Source organism: Mercenaria mercenaria, chromosome 19, assembly GCF_021730395.1.
Source record: "Mercenaria mercenaria strain notata chromosome 19, MADL_Memer_1, whole genome shotgun sequence".
NCBI lineage: Eukaryota > Metazoa > Mollusca > Bivalvia > Venerida > Veneridae > Mercenaria > Mercenaria mercenaria.
This window is the reverse complement of record NC_069379.1, coordinates 29,626,192-29,647,748: the sequence shown is the minus strand read 5'-3', so window position 1 is coordinate 29,647,748 and position 21,557 is coordinate 29,626,192. Positions and strand designations below refer to the sequence as shown.

Here is a 21,557-nt window from a genome sequence, read left to right as displayed (position 1 = left end):
ACATTAAACCATGAATAAGTAAATAGCTTTTAACCAAAACTACATACAAAAACTACTATCGAACCATCATTTACTTTTGTAACTTCGAATTATTAAAGCAATCTTCTAAGTACGGATATGCGAGGGGCGAAAAGTCAAATGTTTCGGACAAAAAAAAATGGCAGTTTTGCAAATGAGCTCGCATACAAACGGAGAAATGACATATTGCTAAATAAAATATATAATAATATTTTGAATTAAAGCCAAATTGTTGTGTTTAAATAAAAGAAAGACCCGTTTTCTTTGCGATGCCGACGCTGTGATTTCTATCTTTCGTACCCTCCGTTAAAGATTTGTAAACTTCTCGCTAAAGTTCTTCTAAATGATAATAAATAGATCATAACACCAAATGTTATGACTTAACATTCATTTCATTTTTAATCGTTTCCTTGTTTTCTAAATGAACAGATTTATTGATTTTTGACGATATTTTATATCGGAATTGTGTTATCATAAATTTCAAAATTGCAGTCGGCCTTTGGATTTTCCGAAGATTGCTATTTTCAGAAATAAATTCGACCGGGTAAATGGCGTTTCCGAAAAAAAGACTTTTGTACCAAATTATACTTCAGAATGTATATTTTGGATTGGTACATAGTGCATGTCTGAAAAATTCGTATTTTGTGAGAGAAAACAAAAAAGGTCAACTTTGGGGGACTATATCTTTGCGTATAAGTATCGTACGTATATGCATCAATTTGTAATATATTCATATACTTGTTTTCTGATTGGATAAGTTAAGGTCATTAATATTCGATTCGTAGCTATTTTACCAGTTGCCCATTGAAACAAAGACACATGGTGTCAGGCGAACGCTACATGTTTACTGTTTATATCAAATCGAACGTAAATTACCGTGATCTGTTGGATAACAAGGTCATTAATCCGATAATATGGCAATGGAATAACAAATGAAATACACACATTGTAGATATTTTTATTAGCGTTTTAAACATGTATATCTTGTTTTGTTTGGATGTCATTTGATTATTTTACATGAAAAAGTTTACCACTGGTGTCAGACTTCTGCATTTTTCCAGTTAATCTGGAGGCTTATAAGTGATAAGCTGGGATTGCTATAGGTATGCAAAACATAGAGCTATCACTAAAGGTGACAAATGTGCTGAAACAGTACATTGTGTGGACTGCAAATATAGCTTGTTTGTATACACCATGCACAACTAGGGTGGGTACTGATCTTTTGTGTGAAGTTTCATTAAATTGTGCTCACGGGTTATGCGCGCGCATAATTGCGTATGCAGATTTTATATATATATATATATATATATATATATATATATATATATATATATATATATATATATATATATATTGTATGATAAGAAAAAACACGTTCCAATAACTGTGCAGCTTTTATTTTGAAAGAACCTCGTATGTACTATACACAACAAGGGTTACTACTTATCACTTGTCTTAAGTGTGTTTAAATTGTGTTCATGGGTTCAGGAGAGTGTTCATGAGCACTGAAGCTGTATAATTTCCAGAACAGCAGAAATTGAAAACGGTGCATCTAATTGTCTGTAAATGAAAAAGAAGTCTTATATACGTATAAGATGGACTCCTGGCCATCCTTTGCTTTTACGTTTCGTTGCGTAAAACGTTCTCATTTCTTCAATGCAGAAATCCGTAGGATCATCCAGTAACTGTATGATCAGATGGATAAAATCATTTGAACGATTTGCCCGATAGAATTGAGGAAAATTGCGTACAACATAATGTTCGAACTTATGGATCATTTTTGGCAATACAGGGGCGTTTTTGAACTTTTCGCTTCGATTGGTTATTATCAGCTCTTACCTGTGGCTCAAACATGTGCACCCTGGTATCGTCACCTGTAAGCACAACTAACACAGCATTTGTGTGATTTTTAGAAGCTCCAGGGCCCGTTTAAGGCGTTGTTTATTTTTTGATTAGTTTGTTTGATTTCTGATATGCCAGTACAACTGGCTGTATCTTTTACCGACAACTAGGGCATTCTGATCAACCACATCTTTTACAGCAGAAATATTTGCCTTGGTAACAGGGGCTTTAGGCCTACCAGAAACGGTATCAACATAGACTGATAATTTCCCAGCTTTAAAAGCTTTAACCCATGTAAACCCTGTGCTCATTGAAATGGCCTAGAGTCCTTAATATTACACAATTCAGCAAATATCTTCTTTGAATGCATATTAAGCCTAATGCGACATTTAATATAGATACATTGCAGTATTTTCTTCAATTTTACAATGCGACAAATAAATAGGTCACTGTATATTACTGCAGGTATTGCAATTTGAAACTACTCGGTTGTTTGAAAAGCCATTTGCACGAAATGAACGGATATTATTAGGAATTGGACAATCCATTCAGGTGCAAAAATGTATTTAAAATACTTGGGACAAAACTATGGAAGCCAAATAAAAGACAGAACATTTTGCATTGCCCTCAAAGGTAATGTTGCCTATAACATATACACCTTTGCATTGCGATTTTCATTAGCTGGAGCTGCTTACATCTACCATTTTATTTGGAATAAGATAAGATAGCATGTGTGTCTTTGCCCTGCACTATGTTCATGTTTTGCATGCTTGTGCAAAGTCGAATTCAAATATGCATACGTCAAAATTGCTTTTGCCTGATCTCAGGCGAAATAAACAGGACCAGTTTTTACAAGAATTATGATTGATGGCTGCCTATACCATGACTCCCATATGACCTAAAATTTACAAGCAATTTTTGCCCCCAGATTGTATGAATAATAAACATCTTTTATATATGCGATATATAGGTACTATAAAGGCTAGGTTTGGATGTTTGAATACATACTACAACATTATAACATGACGATGAAACTTCCATGACTCAGTAGTTCACATCGCCGAATTGGAATCACTATGTATGGGTTCAAAAACTCGATTTGTTTGTTATATTTTCTAAGGGGAGAAGTCATCCAACTGGCTTACGGAAGGTTCTGAGAAATATTTGGTCCTTCTCGGCTATCAACAGTTTGCAAGTCTTTTTTAAGACGATTTTTTTTCGGGTTGAAGTAAAACTCAATAAAAGAAGGAAATATGAAACTTTATTACGCAAATTCTACCAATGAATTTATGGCCATTTTGCTTTCTTTCGTAAAATTTAATCATATAAAAACAAACTGAGCAATAAACAAGAAAAAAAGGGTTCTGTACATTGCTGTATTTATAACTGATTAGGTAAACATTACGATATATGCGACAGCGGGCGAGACGTTAGTTATCTTTGAAATGTTCGTCAGAGATCTTTACAGAATTGAAAAATTCAATGGACGTTTTCTTACATATAATTATGTTACAAAATCGAATTCAAAAGTAAATCTCTCTTTTTTTCAAATGATGGAATCAATAGTAAATTTCTTATGAACTGGTCCCTAAATATATTCAATAATCATATGTCATCATACCGCCATAGCAATTTCAACTTAACATTTATGATGTATACACGTCCTCCCACTCTGACTCACAACTTTGTATTTCTAGTTTGTAGGATGACGTTCTTAGTATAAACATTTATTTGTGCTGTTTTCCTTTCAATAATGAGTTCATCGTTCGTAAGACCAGCTGTAGAGTTGAAATCCACCCTCGAGATGTTAAAATACGTAACAGTCATCTATTTTATAATTTTGAAATATTTTATCGAAAGTCATAATTGACAATCAAGGTTTACACTATGCCTAAACTAATGTAAATTGGACGACAGTCTATGTCAGTTTCAGGTAGTGGCTTCATTATTGCAATCGGATATTGCCGTGTGATAGTGTACTCGGGAACGGTCTTTCTAATATGAGCACATGCCATTCCGTTCATTTGGGAAAATGCACAAACCTCATACGGAAAATCGAAAGAAAATATAAGGTCGTCATTACTTTTAAGGTCAATTAACGTAAGAGGACATACATCAGCCGTTTTCCTCATTAAACTGAATTCTAAATAAAGAAAGTATAAGTGACAATATATATTCGAGAGAGCTCCCATGTATAATCTTTATATCTCAAACGAAGAAATTGATGATACACGAAACGAAACAATTGCAAACACGCTTTTAAATGACTTATATAGCTATAACAAAACAAGCAAAACACAAAATGATAATTATAGATGAAATAATGATTCTGTTTCTTGGTGATTACTGAATTGTACTTACATAGAATGTTGTTAAATTTATGGGTTTGGCAAAGCATATTAGGAACATTTTTTATAAGTAACCATTTAGACCAGGACATATCCGTAAAATTGTACAGATGTGCAGGATTGTTTTAAAAAAAACTTTCAACTGTAGTTTATTTTGAAAAGGTTCATAGGGCATATGTCCATTTTAGTGTCTTAATATTTAGTGCAGGAGGAGACTATGGCTGCTTTCCAAGGCACTGTTTCATGAGCAGATGTGCAACAACAGAGAATAGCAGGATTCTGCTTTTTTATCAATTAGGTGGGGAGGAGGGGGCATGGCTCTGTTGCTTTTAAATATAGCAGTCATATGATACTTATGCCTACATGATATTATGGACCCACTCTTTCTTATTTTTTTTTTTTATATATATTTGTCGTGTGTATTAATGTGTGTTTCCTACAATTAAGAGGAAGGTTTTAATTTCTTACAATCACGAAAAAATGCTCGTTAAGAAATATATACATGAGCAAATATTAACAAATCCTCCGTCTCTGCAGATCTTATATGAAATTTATATAACAAATAATCAAATGTAAGGAGTTATGCATTCTTTTGCACGTTTCTATAAAAAGTACATAAACACTTCATTCTTTAATGTCAGGATCTTGGCAGGAAAGATGGCTGCCTTACGGGCATTAAACCACAACAACCACAAATCCTGAGTTTTCCTGTATTACAGATGCAACTTTAAAACCAATTTCCACGTGCATCGTCTGGTGAGTTTGCCGGCTTCGCACGCATAACAAATGGCTGGTTAAACTGAAAAGTACAGAAAGAATAAACGTGTTACTACTATGAAACTTTCCATTACGTATATTATAATGCATATTTGTCAAGCTATACAACAGCGTAAATAATTGTAAAAGCAAACAACAATACACTTCAAAATAAACTCACGTATGTTGCATAATTTTGCAATTCTTAGCAGTGTCAGCTTGAGAATTCAAATAAAGTTGTCGTCTCGGTTTTTTTGTTTAAAATTGTTGAAAGGGCAACGTAGATGTGAATTTGTTGTATAAATATGCCAATCTTAAGTGTGGGATACGAAATGAAGAAAATGTTAATGCAGTTTACTTAGCAAATTAAACGGTAATATGTACGGTTTGTTTTGGGTTTAACGTCGTTTTGAAACACTATTGAAGTCATGTAACGGCGGGCATTTAACCTTACCAGTGTTTCTGGATTCTACACCGGTACAAACCTGTTCTCCGCAAGTAACTGCCACCTTCACCACATGAATCGAAGGTGGAGCATGGATGACTTGGGAGACACACTGTCTGTTATCAAATCGTTACGGAGAACATACTCCCCGCCCAGGGATCGAACTCTCGACCTCGTGATCCGTTGGCCAGCGTTCTCCCTACGGATCTAAGCGGACGGGCACATATTAATATAAGAAATTTATGGATGACCGTAAGCAAAAACTAAAGACTAATAGATATATCGAAATACTTACAGCATCTATATCTGCAGTGAATCTTGGCAACATAACTCTCGTCGTTGGAAGTCTTGTTCCCGCATCCACAGCCTTGCCTGAAATGGGAGATAAATGATATATGGCATATGCTCTTCACAGAATCTTAGAAGAGTAATCCGGTCAATCATGATACGTTTGTCGTATATCTAATGCAAACGACGGCATAAGACATACAGATTAATAACTCAGTTGTATAAATATTCTTTCTCACGGACATGTTTTATATAATTAAAATATGGCAGAATCCCTAATTCTTTATCAAGTGCCTGGCGGAAGGTCTTCTAACTATACACTTATTTCATAAAAATATCTTGCATTACTAGTATCTGATCAGAATCCACTGATATTCATTCTTAACGTTTTCTAACCATATAATACATTTGATAAAGATGTATTATAAAGTATGATTCAATAACAATAAAAGAAATGAATCTGAAATAAATAAGTCTGTATGCGAGATAACCTCTACAGACGTGGTACTTTGACGTCATGTTACATCTGAATGAGAATAATGTGGAAATGCATTATTATAATAATAATGGTTATAATAATAATAATAAAACATATTATAAGATCTTTATTTATAGAAGGTAGCAAATGAAAGTATAGATCAGTTCAAAGTTCAAATTTAATTTTAAATGTGACCTTCTGAAAAACAACAACAGCCAAATACAGTTTACACTATCACATTATCTAATTGATATCACATTCATCCTTAGACAAATAACCCTTAAAACAGCTATTGCCTTTAAGTATCCATATATAACATTTCCAAGGCAAACAATTTGGTATAATAACCAATTAATAGATATAATTCTGCTGGTTCTTTAGGCAGCCAACTGTAAGATATACTTTTAATATTTCTTTTTTTTTAAATATGTGAGTGAACATGTGGATTGAATTTCATCTGGTATGAAATTCAAATCATTTGCATCATTGTAACAAAATACCTTTCACCATAATTTGAACGATGTTTACGCATACTTATGTCATTATGAGCAGCAGATCTTAGATTGTATGTTTCATTGTTGGAAAAGGTTAACATTTCAGATATATGCAGGTGCAAAATTGTTGCAAGCTTTGTAATAAAACAACCCGTTTGGACGTTACGTCTTCCATTAAATAGCATCCATCCAAGTTCTTTTAGCATATCTTTTTTGTTCTTGTTTAGAACGCTTTATTCAAAATTATGCTTGCAGCTCTATCTTGACGTTTTTATTATTCTCTTTAAAGAGCTCTTATTTTCTTGAAGCAAGACAGTACAATAATAATCATATTTTGACATTAAATATGCATTATAGAATAAGGTTTTCGTCTCATCTGTAGAATAATACGATATACGTTTAAACAATGCTATTTTTAGTTAAATTTAGTACAAACTGTTTCAATTTGAACAATCCATGACAATGTGTTGTCTATAAAAACACCTTATAATTTTGCGCCTTGACACTTTCTATTAATTGCCTGGAAATACTTAAAAATAGATCTTTACAATTTTTACTTTTATGTCTAGTACGCAAACACATGCCTTTTGTTTAGTTTGGATGAAGTGACATGTTGTTTAGATTGCACAATTGTTGTACAGCATCTCAATTTTGCTGGAGTTTAGTTTGCGCTTGATCTAAATCATAATTTGAATCATACGTATTTGAGTCGCCAGCTTAGAGGTCTATAGGGTCACCCTTTAAAGCTAAAGCGATATCACTGATATATGATAAGAACAAAAGCGGACCAAGAATAGAACCTTGAGGAACTCTAGGTTACAATCATACTTTTAGATGACTGTTTTCAACTTTTACCATTTTGGTTCTATTTGATAGACAGGATTTAAAAAATTCAACACTTTTATCTGAAAAAAAATGAATAAATTTCAATCTATGTACTAATAAAATGTTATGATCAACAATATACACGTTCTTTAACATACCATTTTGCCATTTGAAGCTTTTGTAAAAACCAGATGCTTCGTCATCGTCTCTTTTATTGATTGGCGCTGGAAAGTGTCTGAAAAAAATGCATTAAATATTTTTGATTTAGTTCGCTCCTTATTTGGAATTTGTCATTTTAAATGTAATGTTCAAAAACATTAAGCGGCAGCCTGCTTTTTCTCTTACAAAACCCCTATATTTCTTCGTGTCACGAAATAATACATACATATTTGCGATATCTTAAACGAATAGTTGAAGATGCGGCTGTAGAAGCTTTAGGAAGTATCATCAGACCAATTTTGGAATGCCTACTTATTTTAAAGGAATTGAATGTTTCTAGAATTATATGGCATTACGTTTCTGGTTTCTTTGTAAGTCCTCGTCGGATTCTACGTACAAACACGAATAATATCGCAGCTCCAATCAGGATAAATATTCCAGCAGCTGATAAGCCAATGACTAATGCCACGTTAACTGAAACAATAATAGCTAATTTAAAACATGATCTATAAGTTCTAGAAAGTTAGTACTTTTGATACAGGAGTAAATTTCACTAAGACATTTTTTAAATACATTTCATAACTTCATCTCAACTGTGAAATCTTCCTGTTTTTATTTTGAAAATATAACCAACAACTAGGTGTTCATTTAGTAACTATGTACTTATGAGAACTAACTTTTCTTACGACCTGTTTTGCGCATAATATAACAGAAGTTTAATTTTAGAAACGATAAAACAGTTTAAATAAAATATCACATGATAAATATCAAACAAAAATACGTACAAACTCAAATGAATACGCAGATATATTAAAATGGCTATTTGTGTCTGAATATGTCAATGATATACATGCATGCCTTTTCACTGCATTATTTAAAGAAGTGTGCTTAAAGGGCAAACATATAGTTAAGATATATACTGGATCGTGCATTTATCTAGTTTTTCTGCACACCAACATAAAATAGGCTAATGACGCCTAACAAGACTGGTCAAACTTTGTTCTATATTTCATTTACAACGTAATGAAAATACAATATATGCAATCTAAACGCTAATACTTGCTGCAATGAAAATATACAACAACATCAAGTATTAAGTTCCAATCAGTTGACTTTTTAGAACAAAAGCTGGGTAAAATAGTAGTTCCAACTATAAATGAACATTACTTTCTTGTGGGAAAAATTTCCCACTCAAATTAGTTTTGGTAGTTGTGTTTATTGTTGTATGCAACATACATTTTTAATGATTAATACTTACCTTGCGACTGTTCCTTTAAAAGTCTGAAATGTAAGTATCGTTTTGACAACAACTGTTGCAACGTTGTTTCTTAACAGAATAAACCTGTTTTCCTGTCAGTCAACAGTTAATATGAAAAACTAATAGCTGTTTATTAGGTCAAATCACAAATTAGAATTTGTGAATAAAATTGATTGTCAGCATGCGATAGAAACAGTTATGTATGTGGATTAACTGATAAAAAACTAAACATAAAGTGCGTAAATATCTTTTAAACTAAAAAAAAAAAAAGAAAACGAAATTACTGCAATATGTACCTTGAATAATACTAATTAAATATTAGTTAATATGACTTAAAAGGTTTTGTAAATTGTTCAGCGATTTTAAAAGATAGAATATGGACACTGCTACCTGTTTGAATTGTTTAGATAGAGTTTATGTTCACAGTCACATGGAGGCAATGCCATTTAAGCACAACAATGAAGAGTACCTACACTCTTTTCAACGATTTATCATTGCTGAGAAGATTTAATGGACACTTACTTGCAAACTGGAACATCAATTTCCACTTTGCATGTATACCCTTCTCCACAGCTCCCGACAGTCGCGTACAAAACATCACAAGGTTCCATACCCTTATAGGAATCTAAAACGAAGTTTAAGTTTTTAGACAATTTTAAAAGTTAGTGTTTGCAATTTACATTCAGTAATTGCTTAGGGTACTGCCATTCAATGATGCAAATTAATGATTAAAGTTATCCCACGTGAATGATGTAATCTGTGTTTGTTAATGTAAAGGATCTACGAATTTGTAAAAAAAGATATCTCGGAACAGCTACACTTTGCTTTAGAACCAGCTGAAGGTATAAAAACAAAAATATGATTATTTCTGTTCGTACTGAATACTATTGCAGTTTGTGCTTATGATTTGTACAACTGTGTACGGATTAAACGGAAAAATATTTATATAAATGGATCATTTTGAACGCACTAGTAATAACGGAAATGTGCCTACTGTTGTAAGTGTCAACAGAAATGTTAAATTTTCTATGAAAAAATGTACTGCTTTATTAGAATTGATCTTTGGACAAACAAGTGAAGACTCGCAACGTCCTTGATCTTAATCTCATTTGTATTAAGAGCATAAGTAAACACACTAAAGTGAAAGTGATGGGGAATTCACCTGAAGAAGCGTTCACTGTCTGTCCATCATACACAAGTTCAGTACCCTTTTCAAGTTCTGAGATGGCCGTTACTAAATGTGATGCAACGTCCTTATCATCTGTGCCGTAACGGATTGAATAATTGGCAATAATACTACCGAATCTGTTAAAAAGAAGTGTTAGAATAAAGTACGTTTGTAAATAGAGTAGAATTAAACTCTTAGGCACAATAAACCGCTATTAAGCACTGATAGCAGCATTGATGCATCGGTACTCGGTGACTGCTGATATGTTTTACTTTGTGGATAGCTGTTTAGTAAAAAGGACTAGAACATTTCAAAATATACACTGCTGTAGGCTTTAATTTGAGGCAGTTGCGGTTTTAAAACGTTGCTTACTCTATTAGGCTGTTGCTTTTTGTGTATATCAATTTTCAAAATGTTTTCGATCTAATAATTTAGATGATACAATACTTACCTGATATCGTGTATGATAATATCTAACCATACGTCCGTAAATCTTCTGAAAAATGCACGCAACTGGAAATGAGAGATATCAGAAATTTTAGAATTGATATACAAATAAAAAAGAAATATTTTTGGTCTTGTTTATATTAAAATACATTGGTCTACCGAGTATCACATTTCAAAATGAAATGTTACCTTAACTCCCTGAGGCCGATATCATAATATACTCGTATATGCTGCGGCGAGATAAGACACCTGACGTCGACGAACATTATCTTATCATAATCACACTCGCATGCAGTCAATTGAAATCATGCATGGAAATATTATTAACATGGGTGTAAATCAAACTATACTTATTAAATCTTCCAAGTTTGAACAAAAATTTATATCTATCCACTTCCGTCCGTAACTTCTATCCAAATAGAATAATAATTTCACTTCGAAACATTCACCATTTTTAAACACTTATTGCGTTTAATAAATATTTGAACATTTCCGAATTTATTACATTTTTTAACATGTAAACACATTAAATTCCAGTAAATAGAAATACATTGTTAACACAGAGTATTTACATCAGAATTACTACAAATTAGCACCCAGTTTTGAGTGAATATCGATGGTTTATTTTGATGTATAATTAAGTTGTAATATTTACAACCATCTTTGGAGAATAATTAAATCTACAAAAAGCGTTTATTTACACACACTTTTATGTATGAAAACATATTTTGCTGTGTTATTTTTATCCATTTGTATTTCAAGCGATATAAGTGTACGAATATTTCAGCTTTCAAAAACTTAATATTTTCTGACCATTCATTTCTCTGATAATGAAATTTCATCATCGGAATCATCATCCGACGGAACTGATACGTCAAAATCAACATGATAATGACTATTTTCTTCAATGTATGAAAACTCTCTGGCAGCCGACATTATTTAAATCTTTTGAAATACAGTATAAACGAAACACAGCGGAGTTCGTCTTTTTTATTTCCTTTACCGCATATTTACAAACATTCATTTTAACAAGGAAATTAATTATTAGCATAATTAATAATTATAACATCTAAGAAATAATAGCCGGTATACAAAATAATTTTGCTTTTATCAGGATTATCAAAAATTAACAAGTACGTGACGCAATCAGCATGATCTCGGTGCCGCGACTATACTCGTCAATCGCCGTCCTGAGGAGTCATAATAACGTGCGTATAGTCGGATTTCGAAGCTACAGGGGTAGAAAATATAGCGCCTTTAGTCGCATTTCGGCCCCAAAGAGTTAAGGGAGATAACCAGTACAGCTACACAAACTCTTACACAATACATTAGGCATACATTTTCATTGACCTTGTCCCGAAATCGTTGTACTCTACACAATTAAATACTAATTTCACGAGTTTTATAAGAGATCAACATTTCTGTTGATGAAGATACCACACATCAGAACAAAGAAGTTCACAACATTTGCATGCGTATAAAATTAGTGAAACTTATTGTATGATGTTTGTAAACAGAATATATTAAAAAACATAACTTACTGTTACTACAACATTTACTACAATGTTGTTGTATACTTTTGCGGCATTGAGATTAGTTTCTGCAGGAAGATCCAACTCGATTACAACAACTGCCTCGATTAGAATTGCTGAGTCTACAAAATTATATTAAACGCTGCATATTTATTTTACTGTTTATGTTACGCTGCATGGGATATTTCTAGATCACGGTTTACACATTTTCAGGATCACAGTTTTAAAAATATGATTATATAAATTCAGATGTAAAGTGTCATTTATTTATCGAATGTAAATTGTCAAATATATGAAATTCAAATTGCTGAAAAATATTGAAATGTCTTAATTGATTAGATGAAAGGTATACAATATAAATACTCAACTTAGACCACTTACACATAACATGCAAATTAAAAAGGTATATAAAGTGTGAAAATAATATTTACCAGGCTTTACTGTCGTTGTAGACGTATCTAAAGAATTGTAAAATGTCTAATTTTAAATTACAAATCATAAAATACATTAAAAACATTAAATGTGAAACCTTTGGTCATTATAGTTGTTTTCTGGCATGTTTCTATGCAAAAAACACTATGACAAATAATATACTGTGATATATTTTTCGACATCTCCCAATGATTTACAAACCTATTATTTTAAATCATATTGAATGTCTGAAAGTGGTTAAATTTCGTTCAAGTACTACATATATATAAAAACAATTTTCTATTATCTTGAAGTAATACTGTCACAGATTGTGTCTGAAATACTGCACCAAATGCAATAATCTTTTCATAAAACAGTAACATGGATTTGAAATATATATATGTGAAATTATTTCCCGTTTGTTTACCTCCTAAGCACTTGTCGCCATCTGGTTTAACAAATCCCTTTTTACAATCACATTCATACCATCCTGCTGTGTTAATACATGTTTCGTTCTCGTCGTCATTACACAGTGTGTCATCGTCATCACATTCGTTAACGTCTTCATCACACGTGTCACCTTTCCAGTTTGGTTTACATTTACATTTTCCTGTCACAGTGTCACACGTTTGGATCTCATCTGCTGAGTGTTTGGCAGTGCAGTTACAACGTTCCGTACAATCCACGCCATATGTATCGTCAGTGCATTCTGAAGTCAAGTCAAATTGTAACCGAGCATAATAATACTTTGGAATTCAATATCAGTTGCCGAAGAAACATGTCAGATAGAAGAATCTTGAAGTAAAAACAGCCTACCAAATGTTTTTATTTACAAACACTAACGCATAAACTGTAAAATGTGCGATTAGGGTTACCATAGGCACCATCGAAAACAAACATCAGATAGAAAATATACCAGCTTTTAAATGAACAGTATACTTTTTAAATAAACTCTAACATGTCTTATATGCAAAAGTGAAGCCATCTTTAATTTTAATAGCACGTGAAATTACATTTTGTCTCAAAATTGATAAACTCTATTACATACCATTACAGGTAACGTTATCTTGTCGCAACTGATAGCCATCGAGGCAGGAACAAACAAAACCTCCGACTGTGTTTGTACAATTTTGGGTACATGGTGATTCGGTACATTCGTCAATATCTGAACGATATAACAATAGTATAAAGATATGGTTATATGGTACAAGCAATTCAATGTTTGAAACAGACGATATATATTATTGTTTACTTATGATTGTAAAATTTAGGAGTACAACACACCTTGCTGAAATCATAATTATTAGTCAAATCGGTCTATCAAATTTTTAAACGGTATTAATTCAAAACATACAATGATCAAAGTCAACCTGATACGTTTTGTTAAGTATTTCGGTCTATCAAAATTTCAAACGGTCTTGATTTGAAATATCAAAGGATTACAGTCAACCTGACTTGTTGTGTTTAGTAAATGTACAGGTGCAAAACGTGCGACTTGATTATAGGAAACATGTACAAGCTGTAGTAAAAATACTGCTCAATATGCGCTTATGGTTGACTGTACATGCATTTAGATATATTTGCGTAAGTAAAGCATATACCATTCGTATTAAAAATAAAAGTACACGTTCAACAAACACCCTCAAAATATACATAACTTAAACATATCTTAAACTCAAACCAAGTACTTGTTAGTAGTTTAAATGATGTAGATATGTCATTTCTACATTTTATTCATTTTTAAAATGTAATGGCATTATTTATGTCAGATGTTTAATATTTAGAAATAATCCGTAGATTTACTGGGTAATTTTGCTAGCACTGCCTTGCTTGAAAAAAACAGTTATCATATTTGTACTTGTGACTGCTTATATAGAATAATACGTTCACACTAGTGTTAAATACAACTAATTTTCACTCGCGATTAATTTCCAATTTTACCACATAATCAGACGTGGAGGAAGAATGATTTCAAACATAATATCTTAATCAATCGGGAATAAACAAACTGCCCGTGTATCGAACTCCCTCCATTCATAGTGCTACCATCTCCCTAATGAACTAAGCGGACGGTTCATTTGCATCAGACTTGCTCAAAACAAGCATTATAAATGATCATCATTTAATTGTGAAAAACGTGAAAATAAAAAGAGCTGTCCGAAAGACAGCCAAGCTCGACTATGCAAAATATTGTTCCAGAAGCAGGAAAATATTACCAAAAATGTTGAATATCAAAAGAGTTTTAAGTTCAAAAGGGGACATAATTTGACCAAAATGGATATCAGAGTTATGAGACTTGCAGCTGTCAACTAGTTTATAACCCCGGAGGCACATGTGAAGTTTTGATTCAATATCTGCATTAGTTTTTGAGATTGTAACTTGCATGTAAAACTCGAACCAGAAGTCCAAAAGGGGGCATAATTTGCTCAAAATACATGTCAGAGTTATGGAACTTGACCAAGTGGGGATGGTAATTGACCTAGAAAAAAACAAAAATAAGTTTCAAAGCTAAATGCCTTTATATGATAGCTGTATGTACTTGCATGCAAAAACTTAACCACAGTGTGACGCCGACGCCGACGCCGACGCCGACGCCAGGGTGAGTAGAATAGCTAAACTATTCTTCGAATAGTCGAGCTAAAAACAAACTTGTATCATTTGTCAAACAGCCTTGTTTATTTATTTTGTTTGATTATTTCATCTGCTATGACATTAACAGTATTTAAATCACTGCGGTCTTGAACTTTGACACTAATTTCTATATCAAGAAAACTTCTGTATCAAGAATAAAACTTATCAAATCATAACATAAGCTAATAAAGCTTATATGTACATTTTGTTTGTAATTTGTGCAGAAGCTATAATACCTTCGCACATCTTAGATTCCGTTGTTATGTAACCTTTATCGCATCTGCATTCAAAACTTCCAAATGAATTCTCACATGTCGAATGGGCAGGACAAATGTCTTCCTCATCACATTCATTGATGTCAAGTTCACAGTTAGTGCCGTTCCATTCCGGAAAACAGTTGCAAACACCAGTCACTGGGTCACAGTTTTCAGAGTTTGATATGTTGCATGTACAGTTAAACTGACAATCCTGTCCATATTTCCATATATCACAATCTGTAATAGATGCAGTCATATAATATTCTCACACCCAATAGTCACATATAAAAAGACGTTAGCCAGAAATAATTATTGAGTTCGCAAATTCTGCTAATGATGACACGTCTATTTTGCATTTTGAAATAACTGTTTTCAGATATAAATTATTTATCTTATAAATAAAACGTATCTTATATAATTTCTACATAACATTCTTTATTCTAGGAAAACATAATTCGTAGAAAGAGATTGCACAACCTCATGCATTATTAGTTCACTTTAATACATATAGATATTTAGTGTTTCAATATATTAGAATTACTAATATACTTAAATCAATATCGAGGCGGTTTTCCTTGTACAGGTCTAGTCAAAGTTAATCATACTGTATGTTTTGCCTTACCCGTACACATATTGCCTTGTTCACGCAATCCTTCGTTGCAGTGGCAGCTGTACGATCCATTCGTGTTCTCACATGTTGAATTAGCCTTGCTCTGACATAAAGTCGAGTTTTCTTCGCATTCGTCTATATCTTTAGAGCAATCGAAGTCCGTCCAACCCTAGTATTCGTAATTCAGTCTCAGTTACAAAACTAAATTTGCTTGCTACTAATTGTACCAAAACCATAAAAACGTGACTATTTATTGATGGTACACACAGAAATTTATAAGACTAGTGAGGACATTCCATGATAATTGTGTGTTTCAAACATGTTCAAGAAGGATATATTCTTTTGCGAATAATGCAGAACGAGTAGCGAGAAAGGAATACATAGAACTGAGATTTCAAAATCCAAACTAGTTATTGAATTGTTTACAAACCGTTTTGCATTTACAGTTCCCTTCTACGTGATTGCACGATTCCGTATTTTGTTGATTGCACTCACATTCTCTACTGCAATTGTACCCGAAAGTTCCATTCTGACAAACTGTAATGTAAATGTATGAAAAATATATAACACTCTTGAACAAATTACTACTGCAATCGTTATACGGAACGTTTTGTATCCGCATAATATAGACGCATATCGTTATTTCTCAACAACACCAAATGTTGCTATGACTACAGTTAGGTTTTACATAAATATATAATTAACTGTTTGTGCGCTTGTTTTGTTCAACTGTGCCCAGAAAGCGAAACCCGTGAATTATTAGTAATAACCAGTATTGAATACAACTAATTTTTACTTAAATATTGGACTTGGTGGTTTAACGCCGTTTTTCAAAGACATTGTGCAGCAGTGGACAATTAAACCAACCCTGTACCAGTAAAAACTAGTTCTTTGCATGTAATTTTCAATTTTACTACATAATCAAATGTGGAGGAAGAATGATTTCAGACAAAATTTCTTTTATTAATTGAGAATAAATAAATCGCCCGTGTATCGAACTCAACACGCTGCCATCCATAGTGCTATCATCTCCCTTATGAATTAAGCGGCTGGTTTGTTTGCACTTGACGTGCTCCCAACAAGCATTATAAATGATGAACTTTTAATTAGGGCAAACATGAAAATGAAAACTCACCGGTATCATTTTTCAGACCTCAACCTCAAACATGATTGTTTATTTATTTTGTTTGATAAATGCATATACTGTGACCATAACAGTTTTTAAATCACAGTGGTCTTGAAGTTTGTAACTTATTTCTACCTGAATAAAACTCCTGTATCAAGAATAAAACTTATCAAATAACATAAGCTACTGAAGGCTATATGTACATTTTGATCGTAATTAGTGCAGAAGCTATAATACCTTCGCACATCTTAGATTCCGTCTTTAAGTAACCTTTATCGCATCTGCATTCAAAACTTCCAAATGAATTCTCACATGTCGAATGGGCAGGACAAATGTTTTCCTTTTCACATTCATTGACGTCATTTTCACAGTTAATGCCGTTCCATTCCGGAAAACAGTTGCAAACTCCTGTTACTGGGTCACAGTATTCAGTGTTTGATATGTTGCATGTACAGTTAAACTGACAATTCTGTCCATGTTTCCATACGTCACAATCTGTAAAAGATACAATCACATAATATTATCCCACACAATATTCCACATATAAAAATATGTTAGCCAAAAAAAAAAAACGTTAGTCAAAAAGTATCATTCAGCTAACAGATTCTGCTTAAGTTGTAAATGTCTTTCTTCCATTATGAAATATCTGTTTTCAGATATAAATCAGTTATCTTTATAAATCAACCGTATTTCATTTGCTATATGCATAACATTCAGTCTAGAAAAAAAATACGTTTTGAATAACTTATTACAGAGATTGCGGAAGCTCATTCGTTATTATTTCACCTTAATAAATATAGATTTTAACTTCTCCAACATGCTAGTATCACTAATAGATTTAAATAAATATCGAGGCGGTGACATTATCTCCTCAAAGTTAATCATATGTATTACCTTACCCGTACACATATTGCCTTTTTCATGAAATCCTACGTTGCAGCTGCAGCTGTACGACCCATTCGTGTTCTCGCATGTTGAATTCGCTTTGCTCTGACACAAAGTTGAGTTCTCTTTGCATTCGTCTATATCTTCAGAACAAACGATGCCCGTCCAACCCTAAATTTTGTAATTCAGTATCAATTACGTAATTAAACTTGATTGCCACTAATAGTAACAAACCAATAAAATGTGGCTATTAATTGATGACAAACACGGGACTCACCAGGAAATTGTCAATATTTTATGGCAATTGTGTTTTTCAAACATGATCAAGAAGAACATATTCTTTAGTGAGTATACATAACTTCTAGCCAGAAAAGAATACATAGAATTTAGTAATACAAAATCAAAGCTATTCTAATTGTTTTTTTTCAAACCTTTTTGCATGTACAATTCCCTCCTACGTGATTGCATGATTCCGTATTTTGTTCATTGCACTCACATTCTCTACTGCAATTGTACCCGAAGGTTCCATCCGGACAAACTGTAATGTATATGTGTAAAAATATATATTAAACACAAGGACAAATTACTTCTGCAATTATCTTTTTTACGGAATAATATAAAAGCATATCGTTACGTTTCAGCATCACCAAATGATGCTATATACTGACTACAGTAAGGTTTTATATAAATATATAATTTACTATTGTTGCGCTTGTTCTCTTCAGCCATGTCCAGAGAAAGAAATTTATCGAATATTCCAATTATCATCAATGCATATTACAAACCTTCACAGTTTAATGTATCCATCTTTCGAAAGCCATTATTGCATATACATTCAAAGCTTCCGTCGATGTTATAACACATTGAATTTTGTGGACAAACTGTTTCATTTTCGCATTCATTGATATCATCTCCACAGCTGGTTCCATTCCAGCCGTTTAAACAGTTGCACTGTCCTGTCACTGAATCACACGTCTCTGTGTTTGTTTCATTGCAGATGCAACTAGACTTGCAATTGTCACCAAATGTCCACTTTTCGCATTCTGAAAGCAGAAGGTATTGATAAATAAAATAATTGATTTTTTTTATCTGTTATAGTAAGTTTCGTATCATATAACTCATTAGCTTGTATTAGACTCTTTTCATTCACTATGGTTGATTAATACAATCAAATGTACGATGTCAGGAAATTAACATAAAAAAGTATTTATTTGATCCTTTACCTTGACATGTAACATTATCGTCTTCCAAGTAGAAACCATCAGCACAGTCACAAGCAAAGCTTCCGTTAGTATTTGTGCAGTATTGAGAGCAAGCGTCATCATTCTCCGCGCATTCGTCTATGTCTTCAATTAAAACGTAATATGTAAAATGATATACATTTAGAGATAAGATAACAAATATAACTAAAATAAAACTTACATAGTAAACCAATGTCTATAAAACAAATTCAACATCAGCTGAAAAAAAATGTTAGTATTCAATAAGAACACTGGCATCACTACATAGTTGTGGTATTAACTTCTTCTAACTTAAGGAGGTATTGTTACACTTAAACAAATGTAACATTTACCATTGCATGTGTTATTTTGTTCTTTGTATCCACCGTTACAAACGCATGTAAAAGAGCCAAGTGTGTTGTTGCAAGTTGATTCTGGTTTATCCTTACAGGATTCATCATTTTTACATTCATCTTTGTCACTTGAACAATTTTCATCTTCCCAACCCTGAAATGTGACATTAAATTGTTTTGTTTTTTGTACGCCGCCGATCGGATTTTGTTGCAATGAAACAATGCTTTGAATAAAAATGATAAAAACGCTGTCAATTCGAAAGTGAATTACAAAATTCCTATTCTGTCATATTATACAGATATTACATTATGTGTACGCCATAGTAGCTACTGACCGAAAAAGTCACTTGACGCGGAAACAACTTATTCTTCTGTTTCGTGTTTAAACAAGTATTAAATTTCATTTTCGAAGATAATGAATAATTGTAAAACAAAGCTAAAAAATAAATATATTATATTATATTATTTATATATTATACCAGATTTATATAGCGCCCTTTTCATGATCAATTTCACGTTCAAAGGCGCTTTACATAGTTCAAATGCAGCCACACAGGGCGCATAATTCATCCTCTAGTACAGACACAGAGCGATCTGACCAGAGGGACAGAGTGAGACAAAGCCCCCACGACAGAGAGATCAGAAATCAGATACAGGCTTGTCGGGCTAACTTAGCCTAGCTCGTTTCGAATAGACAGCCTGGTTCTTTAACGTGCCCAATGTATAGCACTGATACACGCAAGGATTGCCTGGGTTCCTTACCAGTACACCTCTAATATATATTCTACACTATGTTAGTATTTCTTTTAAAATACAACATTAATAATTAACAGGTATCAAGTCACTGTACAATATTGTCATTAATCTGTTAAGAAGAAATAAACATGACAATTTCAATATTTATGATAATGTTTACGATTATGCAGGCACAACTGCCATTCACATGGTGACATGAGACGGTGTTCTCGACGACACAAGGACATATTTCACTACAGTTCGTTCCATACGTGCCATCACTACAAACTGAAATGAATGTTTAAAGCCATAACTTCATAAGATCGCCTTTATCTTAACGCCAATATGATGAATCGTGTTCTAAAACCACCTATATTTCTGTATCGTACATATATAAATTGTCTTGTTTTATTATACATACGGGATGTCACTAATTCCAAAAGAACGGCTTGTTTGATGGAACTCTTGATTTATCATCTTGAAGGAAATACAAAGCAAATTTAAACGGTAGTTCACATTTTTGTACAAAAACCAATCGACATAATATTAAATTATCTTACACAAACTATACTCATTAGTTTACTGGGGGCGAGCTACATTTGTATCAGAAATATTAAAATATTATTATAATATTCTGTTTTAAAAACTGACTTAAAATGACCAACTATAGATTAGCGATTTAATAAATGAAATCAGTACAATGCATTTTGAATTAAAGACTAGGCTATACTTTCACAACTACAAGTAAATTACAGTCTTTACACAAAATTTCGATATAACGATATTTATCTGTAGAATTATTTTTACACTGTTTCATATGACTAATACTTTAAAGAATTCCCGTCACAAAATACAATATCATTCTAAATACGTAGTTATAAAAGTTATAACCTTGGGTTTTAGCGTTCTTTTATTTTCCTTTGATATAAAGCATACTGGTACACATAAGCAATGCTGTAGAAAGCCTTAAAATATGGTATAATACATAAAAACATACACTTGTATATTTTGTGTCAAAAAAAGTTGTTCAAACTAACAAACTTACTGTAATCACACGTAATGAACAAACCTGTGCAATTATTGCCACTCCCTTGATACCCAGTAAAACATTCACATACATATCCTCCGATAGTGTTCACGCACTTCTGTAAACAATCGTGGCCTCCTTCTCTACATTCATCAACATCTATTTGAGGCAAAATTAAACTGGTTAATATTTAAGGTTTTAGTTACATAATAGGAATTGTTTCTTACGATATTTTATTCAATTA

General features: G+C 32.6%; 1 protein-coding gene across 1 annotated transcript in view; it reads right to left on the bottom strand.

The window, feature by feature from the left end:
• Window positions 1-3,101: 3,101 nt before the first annotated feature.
• LOC123541969 (fibrillin-2-like) overlaps window positions 3,102-21,557 on the bottom strand; it is a 29,759-nt gene continuing 11,303 nt past the window's right edge. Inside the window, exons 19-41 of the mRNA XM_053531261.1 lie at window positions 21,356-21,472; window positions 20,468-20,574; window positions 19,552-19,705; window positions 19,202-19,324; window positions 18,764-19,021; window positions 18,410-18,516; window positions 17,993-18,149; window positions 17,331-17,588; window positions 16,398-16,504; window positions 15,980-16,136; window positions 15,337-15,594; window positions 13,518-13,634; window positions 12,897-13,178; window positions 12,490-12,516; window positions 12,068-12,180; window positions 10,531-10,592; window positions 10,074-10,216; window positions 9,434-9,536; window positions 8,912-8,934; window positions 8,010-8,127; window positions 7,653-7,729; window positions 5,705-5,781; window positions 3,102-5,007 (exon numbers count right to left, since the gene is read on the bottom strand). Coding sequence (XP_053387236.1) covers window positions 4,936-5,007; window positions 5,705-5,781; window positions 7,653-7,729; window positions 8,010-8,127; window positions 8,912-8,934; window positions 9,434-9,536; window positions 10,074-10,216; window positions 10,531-10,592; window positions 12,068-12,180; window positions 12,490-12,516; window positions 12,897-13,178; window positions 13,518-13,634; window positions 15,337-15,594; window positions 15,980-16,136; window positions 16,398-16,504; window positions 17,331-17,588; window positions 17,993-18,149; window positions 18,410-18,516; window positions 18,764-19,021; window positions 19,202-19,324; window positions 19,552-19,705; window positions 20,468-20,574; window positions 21,356-21,472 — 3,017 coding nt within the window. The 3' untranslated portion in view covers window positions 3,102-4,935. The remainder of the gene's footprint in view (window positions 5,008-5,704; window positions 5,782-7,652; window positions 7,730-8,009; window positions 8,128-8,911; window positions 8,935-9,433; window positions 9,537-10,073; window positions 10,217-10,530; window positions 10,593-12,067; window positions 12,181-12,489; window positions 12,517-12,896; window positions 13,179-13,517; window positions 13,635-15,336; window positions 15,595-15,979; window positions 16,137-16,397; window positions 16,505-17,330; window positions 17,589-17,992; window positions 18,150-18,409; window positions 18,517-18,763; window positions 19,022-19,201; window positions 19,325-19,551; window positions 19,706-20,467; window positions 20,575-21,355; window positions 21,473-21,557) is intronic.